This window comes from Primulina tabacum, chromosome 2 (genome assembly GCF_025594145.1).
Source record: "Primulina tabacum isolate GXHZ01 chromosome 2, ASM2559414v2, whole genome shotgun sequence".
Taxonomy (NCBI): domain Eukaryota; kingdom Viridiplantae; phylum Streptophyta; class Magnoliopsida; order Lamiales; family Gesneriaceae; genus Primulina; species Primulina tabacum.
Window position 1 is genome coordinate 9,116,029 of NC_134551.1, and position 13,458 is coordinate 9,129,486.

Consider the following 13,458-nt stretch of genomic DNA (forward strand, 5'->3'; position numbering starts at 1 on the left):
TCCCAAAATAAATAAATACTCTCAGCCGACCATGTTAGCCATTTATATTGAATAGATCTGTTGTAAAACGATTATATGAGTCGTATTTTATGATACAGATCATTTATTTGGGTCATTATGCTAAAAATATTATTTTTTATTGTGAATATCGTTAAAATTCATCAATCTCATGCGTAAAAATTAGTTTTCACGGAAAAATGTACTCTTATATTACACCCTCACTCCGTCTCTCTCTCCTCAGGTTTTGAGGAAAAACACAGCAGTTGATCATCATTCATCATATCAAACATCAATTGAAGCAGCATATCAAAATAAATGGTGAAATGAATCCACCTTCAAGATTTTAGCTTCTTCTTTTTCGCGGAGAATTAATATCGTCTTCTTCTTCTTCTTCTTTATAGCGAGCTAGTAGCATATCGATCCATCTTTGTACAGAAGAAAATTAAACAGTGTATTGCAATGACCCCCGAAGATTCCTTAAGATCTCTGTCTCTAGACTACCTGAATCTGCTAATTAACGGCCAGGCTTTTAGCGATGTAACCTTCAGCGTAGAGGGTCGTTTAGTCCATGCGCACAGGTGCATCTTAGCAGCCAGAAGCTTGTTTTTCAGGAAATTCTTTTGCGGGCCAGACTCTCAGACGGGCTTAGACCCGATAAGGATGGGCCCGGGAAGTGGGTCGCCTAGAGGTCCTTATACTCAAGTGATACCGGTAAACTCAGTTGGCTATGAAGTTTTCTTGCTGATGCTTCAGTTCTTGTACAGTGGCCAAGTCTCGATTGTTCCTCAGAAACATGAGCCCAGGCCTAACTGCGGGGAGAGGGGTTGCTGGCATACGCATTGCACCTCTGCCGTTGATCTTGCCCTTGACACTCTTGCTGCCGCTAGATCTTTTGGTGTGGAACAGCTTGCTTTGCTCACTCAGGTTTCCATATTTTAATCTTCTGTCTGACTTTCTTTTTCTTTTCTGTTAAAAAAAAAATTGAAAACCCAGTTTGTTGTTTGATAATTTTTTTCTTTTTTATGTGGGTTATAATTTTGAGATAACAATATATATCAATTTTGGTCTTAAGAACTTGGATCGTAGTTTCCAGGTTATGTTGGTCAATACGGAATGATTTAATGAGCTTATTACTCGATCATCATAGTGATTAAATTTTTCTTTTCATGAATCAGAGGTGGGGTTTCTATTCATGATGTCAAAGAAATCTAGTTCTGTTGGTCATTCTTGTTACTGGCTTTTTCCCCCTGTAATAATTCTTGGTCTGCAGCATATATATTCTGCTGCAAAAATGAATATTTCTATGCAGATATTTTTTTTCACATTTTAAGCTCACAAGATAGGTATTCATCGTTGTGTTCTTCCACCGATCTTCTTGTTATTTTTAGCATAGGTCTCTTGATAAGTCCTTATCTTGATTTCATGTAACATACTTTCTTGAATTTCTAAAGTTTTTCTCTTTGATCACTTGTCTTGTCTTCCACAGTGATACCCCAAGCCCAACTTTCCTAATTTGGTTTCAAAAAAAGTCTTCCCATTTGTACACAAAGGGCTTAGCTATTTCACATATATGCCATACTAAATAGTATCAATGCACCAATTAATTTCATTTGAACAATGCAATACTAAGTTTTTTTGTTCAATATGCAGAAACAGTTGGCAATCATGGTGGAGAAGGCATCAATTGAAGACGTAATGAAAGTGTTAATTGCTTCAAGAAAACAAGAAATGCATCAACTTTGGACTACTTGCTCGCATTTGGTGGCAAATTCGGGCCTCCCTCCGGAAATCTTAGCCAAACATCTCTCAGTCGATGTTGTGGCCAAGATCGAAGAGCTCCGCCTTAAATCCTCCCTCGCCCGCCGTTCTCTTATGCCTCATCACCACCCGCACCACCACGACCTCGGTGGCGCGGTTGCCGACCTCGAGGAACAAAAAATAAGAAGAATGCGCCGGGCCCTCGACTCCTCCGACGTGGAACTTGTTAAACTTATGGTAATGGGAGAAGGTCTCAATCTCGACGAAGCGTTAGCTTTGCATTACGCGGTTGAAAATTGCAGCAGAGAAGTGGTGAAAGCTTTGCTCGAACTCGGCGCAGCTGATGTAAACTATCCCGCGGGTCCGGCCGGGAAAACCCCACTACACGTTGCGGCCGAGATGGTGTCGCCGGATATGGTGGCGGTGCTCCTGGACCACCATGCGGATCCCAATGTCCGCACAGTAGATGGGATTACGCCGTTAGATGTACTTCGAACCCTAACATCCGATTTCTTGTTCAAAGGAGCTGTCCCAGGGCTAGCGCACATTGAGCCGAACAAGTTACGGCTGTGTCTCGAACTAGTACAGTCAGCTGCAATGGTGATTTCGAGAGAAGAAGGGAATGCAAACGCGCCACCTTCATCAGCCACCGCCTCCATATATCCCCCGATGGGTGACGAACATCCCAGTAGTGCAAGCAGAGGCGGCGCCGTCAACATGTCAGTGGCGGTTAGCGGCCTGAATCTTGATTCAAGAATGGTGTATCTAAATCTGGGAGCCCAAATGGGTGTGGGAAAATTGAGCGAAGGAGATGAAAGCAGCAGCCACAGAGAAGCCATGAATCGAATGTATCACCACCATCATCACTCCCACGATCAGTATTAACTCCACTAAGTAAACATATTCCTTCTCTATTAATCTTTATATATTATCATATTTTGATATATAAGCTGGGATCTTGAAAATGGTTTGTTCAAAATTCATGGAAATAATTAATTTATTGTGATTATTTTTGAGGGTTTCATGCAAGTTTACAAATTCATAGTTCTTTCTGTTACTTTTTCTGCGGTCGGTTTTGTGGGATACGACAAGACTATTATCAAATTTTTTGAAAAAAAATTCTGTGATGGATGGAGATGACACAGGTCAATCTTTTCAATACCTTCCTGGTCTTTCAATTCATTTTTGTTTCTTTCTTTGTTGCAACTTTTATTTTGTTTATTTTTGAAAGGTATATCTAGATAGTTTGATTCATATAAATATATATAATTTGAAAATGAGTAGGTCTCTTGTGAGACGGTCTTCACGAATCTATATCTGTGAGACAAGTCTACTCTATCGATATTCACAATAAAAAGTAATACTCTTAGCATAAAAAGTAATATTTTTTCATGGATGACCCAAATAAGAGATCCGTATCACAAAATACGACCCGTGAAATCGTCTCACACAAGTTTTTGTCTATGAAAATTTGTAGTTTAAATTTGAAATATATTAAATAAATATTTGTTTATCCTCATTGTTTAAAATTATTTTAGTTTCAGTAGAATTGATTTCAGTACTTCAAAAATTAATTTTACACTTCGCTTACATTATATTCAAAGAAATGGTGTGAATGAAGTATTGATGAAATCAACTCTCATTTTTCCAAAAATACAGACACTTCGACCATTTTGACGAACTAAACGATTTGCAGAATTTAAAGGCGAAAATTTAGATTTTGAATATCTACCTGCATTTAAAATGTTAAATTTTAATTCTTCCAATTAATGATATAGTTTTCGCATCACATGTTAATTAGAAATAATTTTTAATGTATAAATTTACATTTTGTTAATTTTTTTTTTAAAAAAAACATATTTTGTCTGCGACTATATTTTTGTGCATAAAATATTTTAAAGAATGGTTACTTTGATTTCTTGGGCTGGTAGGGTATGCGATAATGGGGTCTTTTGGAATTTTGTTGGGACGTTTTCTTTTTTATCTTTTAATAAAAAACAAATTAGAAGGTGGACATGAGTTGTCTTTTCCATTTACTATTTATATTTTGTTTATTTCTTTGTGTATAAATATGATTTTTTTTATTGGTATTAATTGGTACTGTGTCTAAATTTCGTGCATTTTAATAAAACATCGTTTAACTTTAGGCAAATCGAGTGTTGCATGAATGCAGCATTGAATGTGACCACACAAGAAATTTATTTTATTCTGTAAATATCCAATTCTGGATTCATTTCCCTCTTTAATCCTTTTCACACTTCCATGCTAAAAAAGAAAACCCTAACTAGTTATATATTCTGTCTCAATCGAGTTAATCAATCAGTTTTTCGACCATATATATAAACTGCTCTTGTTTTCCATTTAATTTTTTCCCTTTCCATTTTATATTCCTCATTATACGTTATTTTTGTTTCGTTTAAGCCAATTTCTGCATGGTTAATTAGATCATGAAATTAATTTAGGTGGATGTGTCTCTCTATATTATTCATGTATTAGTGCATGAAACTAAATTAAAAGGTACTCCAAATTCATAGGAGATAGGCTAGCAATCATTCATATAATATGTAAAAATTTCGTAAGAAATTAAACTAATTTAGCTTCTACATTTAGTGTATTACAAGTGAATTAAAATAATAACACGCTTAAATCGCTCAAACCTCGCAATTTTTTAAAAAATACGCGAGACAAATGAATTAATTAACATGACCAAAAATACGGTGAACATCTTATGTGCAAAAATGGAATTAGTACAGTTTTTGGCCAAGTTTAAACTCGACTCTATCATAAGATCGTAAAGTATGATTTCGTTAATCAAATATTTTATACATCAATCTTAAGATAATTTTATAATACACTATATCTTACTTTAACTTTTATATTAAAGTAAAATTATTTTTAATTCATTTTCGGTCTCCCCACTTGAGGCAATGCATAAATTATGGTCGTTCGACCAATAGAAAAAACTTTAAAATCCGATATATAATGTTTTTTTAAAAAAATATTCAAATCACGATCTGGTATATGCATCTGTTATAGTGCACGGTTGTCTTTCGATTTCTCCATTTAATTGTGTCACTATCGGTGAAAATTATTAATATAGAAACAGATAAGAAGATTAAAAAATGTAATTTTCTCTTTAATAATTAAATAAAAGCTTAGGTTTATAGAGTAGATTAGTGTGGGCTTAATCTAGTTATTATTTAAAATGCTTTCACCACATGATGAGAAGAGAGTGGTGGCATGGTTTCCAAGATTCTATGTAAATTTTTTAAAACTAATCCAAAGTTTGAATATTTCAGCTCGAAATTAGGGTTTTACGTTTTCACAGCGCAGAGTCGACGTCCATTTTATGTGTGTATTTTTCGAAGACAAACTATATATTCTCTAAAATTTAGAGATAATTAAAATTGTTTAATACATAAGTACTCGTTATTCTGTTATCATATCTGGAAACCCATTTCAGTGAAAAGAGGGATAAAGAAAAGTAGAATATATATAATTAGAAAGAGAAATTTTAAAATATATATTTGGCCTCAAGTTGTTGTAGCAATATGTAAAAGCTTGTCGACATATATTGATAGGGAAGCACTAGATCGATTAGAGTACGCTTTGTTAGTTTAAAAATGTTTTAGCGACATATCTCACGTAGATCACGATAAAACTTCCAGGGTAGGTTTCTCGTTAAACGATTTCATATATCTATATCTTTGATATGTGTTAACTTAACCTATATTTGCAGTGAAGTAATACTTTGACATCAAAAATAATATTTTTTCATTAATCTGTTGGGGTCGAAGATCCGTCTAAAATACATGGAAGACCTCTTACTTGGATCATATGCATAAAATTTTCATCTGAACAAATGACTACCAAGTCCTACGTTAACAAGCCATTTTCATGAAATCGCATGTGAATTAATATGATATTGTATAAAAGTTCACATTTTGGATCTTTTTACCGTTTGGTTCGTGGGATGAGTGATGATTTTATATATGAGTAATAATGTATGATTATGATAAATTATAAAACTTGAGTCAAACGCGAGATGAAATAAATATTTTATTATTTTCAATGAACGGTGTGAAACATTGACAATGAATTTGTTTCCCTTACTCTACATTCGAAATTGGGCCAAGAGGCTGTTGAGATGGGCCGAAAGGAGCCAGTTCATTCACTCGTTTTCAAATTTTAGGAGAATTGGGTATGAGTGGGATGGCCTTTTTGCTATCCTTACTAATTTAATATTAAATTAAAAATCAAGATAAATGGTGAAATTAATTAAAAATTTAAGTTTCAAAATTACCCAATAATCAAATATGACTGCAATTAGAAATTTGAGTGAATGACATCGAGAATTAAATCATAAATAGTAAAATATATACATTCGTTACATACGTTATAGTATAGTATAGATTTTTTGGACGACCCATAAAGCTAAGGGTTAGTAATTTCTCAAGACAAAAACTTGTGTGAGACGGTCTTACGTATCGTATTTTGTGAGACAGATATCTTAATTGGGTCATCGATGAAACGTATTAATTTTTATGTTAAAAGTATTATTTTTATTGTGAATATTGATAGAGTTGACTCGTCTAAAAAATAAAAATTCGTTAAACCGTATCACAAGATATCTTATCATTTCTCAATGTCTTGCTTCGAAATATCCATAATTTTACAACCAATGAATCATTTCACCTGAGCCGATAAAAGGTTGCCCCCATCCATATCCTATTTTAGCATCAGTTATGCTCTAAAATAATATAATTTTTGAACCAAGTCAAATTTTATATTTTAAAAAAAATAAGTCTTCTGTAAGACGACTGCACATATTTGTATATATTAGATATATATTAGACGAATTGACCTGATTTATATTTATACTATAAAGTGATATTTTGATATAAAAATAATAATTTTTTGTGTAATATAGTTTTATTATTATATGATATATTAGAATTTTTTTGTAATAAAACCTATAATCGGAAGTCAGATAATCACTCACGGAATCACTCACGGAAATTTCGAGGAAGAGTAGAAATGCGAATGAAAGTTGGGCACCTCCATCTCGGATCTGTATATATATTGACAGACGCATGCTATGGTTTCCCTTTTGAGAATCAGAGATGGCAAAATTGTTCATAAATCAAGCAAAGCATTATGTGCAGGGCCGACCCACCTACCCTCGGGAACTCTTCAGTTTCATCGCATCCACCACGCCGTGTCACCATCTTGCTTGGGATGTCGGCACCGGAAGCGGCCAAGCCGCCGTATCGGTTAGTTTCATCTCTGATTTAATGTTTGAAATCTTGTTGGATCTCTGATTTAATGTGTGAAATTTGTCTGTTGTGCTTCGATAATTCATTGATTCCTTTTTCTTTTTGTTACTATTAATTTAAGTATAAAAAGTGTTTCTACCATATTTTCAAGAAAATATTTCAAATAAAATGGACGGAAGAAATGCAATTTCTTCCTGTTTTAATGCAAGAATTCAACAATCCATGGAAAAAAGTAGACAAAAAATGAAAACAAGTAAGCTGATATTGTTCTCTAATACCAAATCTTGTTTGCGATTGAAAAAATTCCAACACTGTGCTTCATTCGACACAGCTAGCAAACATTTACAAGAAGGTGATAGCAACAGACACAAGCCCAAAACAGCTAGAACTTGCGCCCAACCTCCCAAACATAACATACAGATGCACTTCTCCAGACATGTCCATTTCTGAACTCGAATCCCAGGTCGGATCCCAATGCAGTGCCGATTTAGTGACAATAGCTCAGGCGATGCACTGGTTTGATCTCCCCGCATTCTACAAACAAGTCAAATGGATTCTCAAAAACCCGAATGGGGTGATTGCTGCGTGGTGTTACACCACGCCTGAAGTTAACCCGAGTGTGGACTTGCTGTTCCAAAGATTCTACTGCATTGATGCGGAACCGTACTGGGAACCACCTCGGAAACTGGTGGACCTTAAGTACGAAACTATCGAGTTTCCATTTGAGGCTGTGGATGGACTCGAGAACAATGGGCCATATCGATTTAATTCGGAGAAGTTGATGGACTTCGAGGCTTTTCTCACTTATTTAAGGTCGTGGTCTGCTTACCAAATTGCTAAAGAAAAGGGCGTGGAACTTTTGAGAGATGAAGTTGTTGAAGATTTCAAGAGGGCTTGGAGTGAAGATGGCAAAATGGAGAAGGTTGTTACTTTTCCTATTTATCTGAGGATTGGAAAAGTTGGCTCGTCTCAAATTGAATGAGTGTATCAATTTGCATTAACTATCGTTCATTTACTACTTATGATATGATGTACTTAGATTATCATGCCTTTACCGTTTGAAATAAGATCCCACATATGTAGGGAGCAACATATGATTTTGATATAATATCCATCCAAATCCAGAATAAGATTTCCTATTAGTTATTTGACAATACTACTCAACCAAGCCTAGAAACAAGAAAGCACTTTCAATTACCCCGGATAGCAAGGTATGTTGCACCTCTATCAAGAACTCAGGAGTTCAATCCCTCCCTCCTTCGATCATCTCAGCTTTGAACATGGTTTACAGGTTACTGCCTTGATTTTTTGGGCTTGGGTCGCAAAAAGTAGTGGCTGCGGTTTCCAAGGTTAAAAAAAAAGAACATTCACTTTCACCACGTGCAAGCCAAGTCCTTAAAAAAGAGGCACGAGAAATGGTAATATGCACAATCAAGTAGCAGCACTCTTTTAGTTTCTCGTTTGGCACTCAATGCCAATGTTAAAGTAGGAGGGAACTCTTGTGAAAATGATGAAGAAATTATTTAAGATTTTCATGATATATTGCAAGTCCTATAGCAAAGGGGCATTAATCCCAAATTTGCATTAATCTCAAATTTGCACATAGCAACGACAGCGACTTCAAAGCCAAGAAAGTAGCAAACAATGTGCAAAAGAAACGATAATCTATTAACACCAGAGAGTAAATGAAATAATAAGTAGCATTTTACGCATTGCTTGATTATGGTCTCTTTATTGATTCATGTTGCTCAAATGATAATGGGGAAAAAAAGAACAGCCACAGCTACACAACATTAATATCTTGAACAGATATACACAAACACAGCAACCTCTCATAGATATACATAATCACAAACTGCCAAACAAATTGTGTAATCGGCATTTGTGAGCAATAGAACTCAAGAGCAACAAACTGGGCACCGAGTCAATCCATTCTCATTGCACTCGGGGCACCTCCTCAAACTCCCTTCTTCATCATCATAAACCTTCCGGCTTCCATTGCAATTCGAGCAAGGCACAAACCTCACATCCCCACAACTCTCGCACACAAAACCCGAATTCATGACGGGAAAACCTTTCAAAAGCTTCGCCAATTCTCCCGTTTCATTGAGCTGCTTAATCTCCTCAGCTCCACCAATGTGATTCCCTTTAACAAACACTTGTGGCAATCCCACCACCGTCTTCCCTTTCAATGCGTCCTGCAACTCCTTCCTATATGATCGATCCATCGAAATATCCCTTTCGTCTACACACACTCGAAAGCCACTCAAGATCACTCGAACCATACAACAATCCTCATAAGTCTTCCTAATGCCCCTCAAGCTAGTATAATACAACACAATCCTGTCCTCAGGACCAGATAAATTACAAGACTCGTCACTATCAAAAGACTCAACCTTTTCTGGCTTTGAAATGCCATTTCCACAACTTGATAATCCATCATCAGACTCGAATTTCGATAGCTCCGATTCATCGGATAAATGCTTCCACAAAGGTTTATATTTCGGTTCCTCAACAACTTCATAGGAACTCACTATTTCAGTGTCATCCACCTCTGCTTTACCTGGATTTCCGGGGTATCCCACCATGTGAAAACCAAACTCCTCTTCATCAAGGCCCTCCATGAGCTCCCACGTATTGATAACCGAATCTGGAGATAGAGTGTCCTCGGAATTACCAATATCTTGAACCTTTTTGGTCGGGACCACTGGATTATCAAAATCTTGGCCGTTGGAACTGTGATCTGGCGGGTCAATGAGCACAAGAGATCCATAAGTAGTGGAGGTGAGTGAAACAAAGTGATTGGAATCTCCTTTCCTCAAGGGTGGATGATGGATTAAAGGGGTGGCAAGAGATAGGGTAATTGAAACAGGAATGGCAGAAGGGTCTGAAAATGAGTGGTAAGGAGACAAAGACTTCGAATTCCAATGCGTTGGAGAAGAATTGGAGGATGGTTTCTTGTTCTGAGTTATGAAATTAGCTGGACAAGAAGCTGTGCAACCCATTATAAGGATCAAGAATTGGACATACAAAAAACAACGAAATCAATCAAGAAAATGAAAGCGTTTCAGCAGATCACAATCACAACTACGATTGTCGACTCTCTCTTTGTTTCATTAAATTATCTGCGATTTTAGTCAACTACGTAGATGGGATTTTGAAGGTCACGGGAAGAAACGTTTGGTGCGAGGGATTGTCGGTCCGGGTGGAAGAAGAAATAGGAATTTAATGCAGGATTAAATGTCAAGGAAGGAAGATTCATACAAGCAAAATGTTTAACAAGTGTCGACTGGGGAGCCCGAAACATTTCGGGCTTTGGAGACAGATTCCGTGAAAATTCATTTAAACATTTTTAAATATAATAAAATTTATTTGTGAAACTTAATATATTTAAGGCATTGTTTGGTATCTTATAAGTTAAATTATTGCAAGTTTTGATAACTCTGATTATGGCGTAGAAGGAATCTCTCTCTTAATTGACGTGATAGCTCGACAATATTAGGATAAAAACATGAAATTACGAACATGCCGATCTAAAGACTTTAAAATAAGTAAATTTATAATAAAATATTCAAAGATATTATGGTCATTTTGTAAAATACACAAATTTTATCATTAATATTATATTTTATCACACAATATTAATAATCTACATATTTCAATTATATTATCATACACGTCAAACCATCTGCGGAGTCAGGAATCCGATTATACCCGGACTAGAATTTTAAACTCTAAAATCTTTTAATATTTTAAATTGATCTACGGAGGCTAATATCAAATTTATCTAAAATTATTTTAAAAAATTACATATAAATTTTTTAAAATTTTTTTGAAACAGTCTGGGTGAATAATGGTGTGCCTCCGCCCCTGCATCAAACTGTATCTTAGAGTTATAAAATAAAATATATTAAGAAAAAACTATTGGCAGTTCTTGGACTATGGTGGAGGAAAGAGAGCGTGCAGGGTAGAAGGAGGGTTTCAATTTTGATTGTGATTATTATTTGTTTTTATCATGTGTATGCTACATATGAATAGGTGATCGACAAAATAAAGAAAGGTCTTTTGTGAGAAGATTTTACGGAACTTTATTTGCGAACTGTTTTGATCTTGCACATATTTACAATAAAAATTAATATTTTTGGCATATAAAATAATGTTTTTTTCAATTGGTGACCCAAATATAATATATGTCTCATAAAATTGACATATCCGTCTCACATGAGTTTTTGTGTAAAACTAAAAATTTTCAAAAAATGAGGTAATCATGTTTGAACTTGTTTGTATTATTATAATAATAAGGTTTTAGCATCATAATAATAATAATAATAATAATAATTTTAATTTGCTTTCACTTTTTTAAAGGTCCCTCTTGATATTGATTGAAAGTTATAGCTAACTGTTTTTAAATTCATCATATCGTTCCACTAGTCTGATGCATGTTAGATTTGTTTGGGCATAAAATTTTCTCGATCATGAATCAATTTTATAAAACATATATCTTATTTGGATCATTCATGAAAAAATAATACTTTTTATGCCAAAAATATTACTTATTATTGTAAATATAGACATTGTTGATTCGTCTCACGGATAAAGATTCGTGAGATCATCTCACAAAAGACCTACTATTGTTTGGGAGCTATAATTTTTTTTTTTTGAGTAGATATAATGTGAGATGATCTCAAAAATATAGTTTTGTGGGACATATATACCAAATCCATACACGAAGTGAAAAATAATAATTTTGACGCAATAATAATAAATGTTTATGTGTAGGATTAGGTAGGAGACTCGTCTCATAAAAATAACACATAAGACGATCTCATAGTAATTTTTATGTTGTTTTTTGTTCTTATCTTTATCTGAATTGGTGATTTATTCTTCTTAAAAAATTTAAAAAAATTACTTATTTGATTTAGAAGATTGTAAACTTTCTAGTGATCAAAATTTTTTAATTGAACTTTTGTTTGTGTACCGTGATTACTGAATTTAGGTTGATCATGCCTTAGCAACGGTCAGGTTTGTTTCAACATACCCGTACAGGCACTGACTGCACGGGCAATGAACGGCCCGGATCACTCCACATGAGTGATCCGGGCCCACCTCCATGTAAAAAAAAAAAAAAAAATTTGCTCGAAAAAATCCGAGCCGTTGGATCGACCCCTACAGGCAGTGCCCGCAGGGGTAGGGTCGACCGAACCCAACTGTCATCTGTTTATTATCTTGTCAAATGAGGTGGACTAATCATCCATGTCGCGGGAAAATTTGGAAGAATAATTTTGATCAAACTTCATTTTTTATAAATGATCCTCCCCAAATGTATTTGATTGTTTTCAAACAAATAGAATGTCATTTTCTAAAAAAAAAAAAAAACTGACCAATTTTATTTTGCTCACTACCCCAAATCACTCTACTTCTTTACTTTATGATGTATTAGCCTATGATTTAAGTTAATGAATTACATATTTACTTAAAAAAAGAGTATATATTTGGAAATTATTTTTTTTAATTGGAAGTAAAAAGATGTGATATTTGGATAACGGATAAAAACAAGTTTGGTGTTGAAACAACTTAAACACTTGGTAATTACGAATTAATTTTTTATTTCATTTTTTTCAAAATTAAACAAAATAATTAGTAAGTGAAAATAATTGAACAAACAATATCAACAAATATATACTGAGAAAAGTCTGAAAATTCATAATTTATTGATCATGTTGGCTTCAAAATAAATTTATTGAATGTGATGTGATGATGGTGGGAAATAATCTTCAATAAATAATAATAATAATAATGGTAGGATATAATTTTTGTACGAGTTATAGTGAAAGATTAATTTGAGCTAAATCGATTATATATATTTTAATTTCTAGAGTAGAGATTATTGAAAATGGTCATTGAAAAGAGCTGAAGGAATATACGATGAGTTTTCACTTTTCGATCTTTATCAAAGACTTTCAGATACTAATAATTATGGCCGAAATGGTGGTGATTGCTTCACTTTCTTCTCAATTATTTTCTATGGTGTCTTTTTTCGACATTCATGAATGGTAAATTTTAGTTATTGAAAATTACATTTACTTGGTGTATTTTATGCATAAATTCAAGAGAGGTATCATTTCAAAATGTTTGTTTAATAGGTGGTATATCTAGGGGTGGAGAAAATATCGAATTTTTGGTATGCTGATATTACCGTATCGAAAATTATCGAATTTACCGAAATTTTTTTCGGTATTGGTTTGGTATCGATACCGAAATATCAGTATAGTATTGATATGAAATTTGAAATTTTCGAATATACCGAAATAATATATATAATATTTTTCAATAATAATGGGTATACCATAATATTTCGGTATAATCGGTATGCTAATTTTACATACCAAAAATTTTCTCTGTATAACAAAATTTTTGATACGGT

General features: G+C 34.1%; 3 protein-coding genes across 3 annotated transcripts; 2 read left to right on the top strand and 1 right to left on the bottom strand.

The window, feature by feature from the left end:
- The first annotated feature begins 215 nt into the window (after positions 1-215).
- Positions 216-2,787, top strand: LOC142529709 (BTB/POZ domain and ankyrin repeat-containing protein NBCL). Its single transcript, XM_075635323.1, has 2 exons — positions 216-924; positions 1,651-2,787. The coding sequence occupies exons 1-2, from the start codon at positions 460-462 to the stop codon at positions 2,641-2,643; spliced, it is 1,458 nt and encodes a 485-aa protein (XP_075491438.1). The 5' UTR covers positions 216-459; the 3' UTR covers positions 2,644-2,787.
- A 3,979-nt stretch (positions 2,788-6,766) lies between these two features.
- On the top strand, positions 6,767-8,182 carry LOC142529727 (uncharacterized). The gene is made up of 2 exons (XM_075635345.1): positions 6,767-7,031; positions 7,366-8,182. Exons 1-2 carry the CDS (start codon positions 6,882-6,884, stop codon positions 8,014-8,016), a joined length of 801 nt encoding a protein of 266 aa, XP_075491460.1. The 5' UTR covers positions 6,767-6,881; the 3' UTR covers positions 8,017-8,182.
- Positions 8,183-8,745: 563 nt separating this feature from the next.
- Positions 8,746-10,352, bottom strand: LOC142529718 (uncharacterized protein At5g39865-like). The gene is made up of 2 exons (XM_075635334.1): positions 8,899-10,352; positions 8,746-8,865 (listed from the first exon to the last, which is right to left on the bottom strand). Exon 1 carries the CDS (start codon positions 10,037-10,039, stop codon positions 8,933-8,935), a length of 1,107 nt encoding a protein of 368 aa, XP_075491449.1. The 5' UTR covers positions 10,040-10,352; the 3' UTR covers positions 8,746-8,865; positions 8,899-8,932.
- Positions 10,353-13,458: the final 3,106 nt, after the last annotated feature.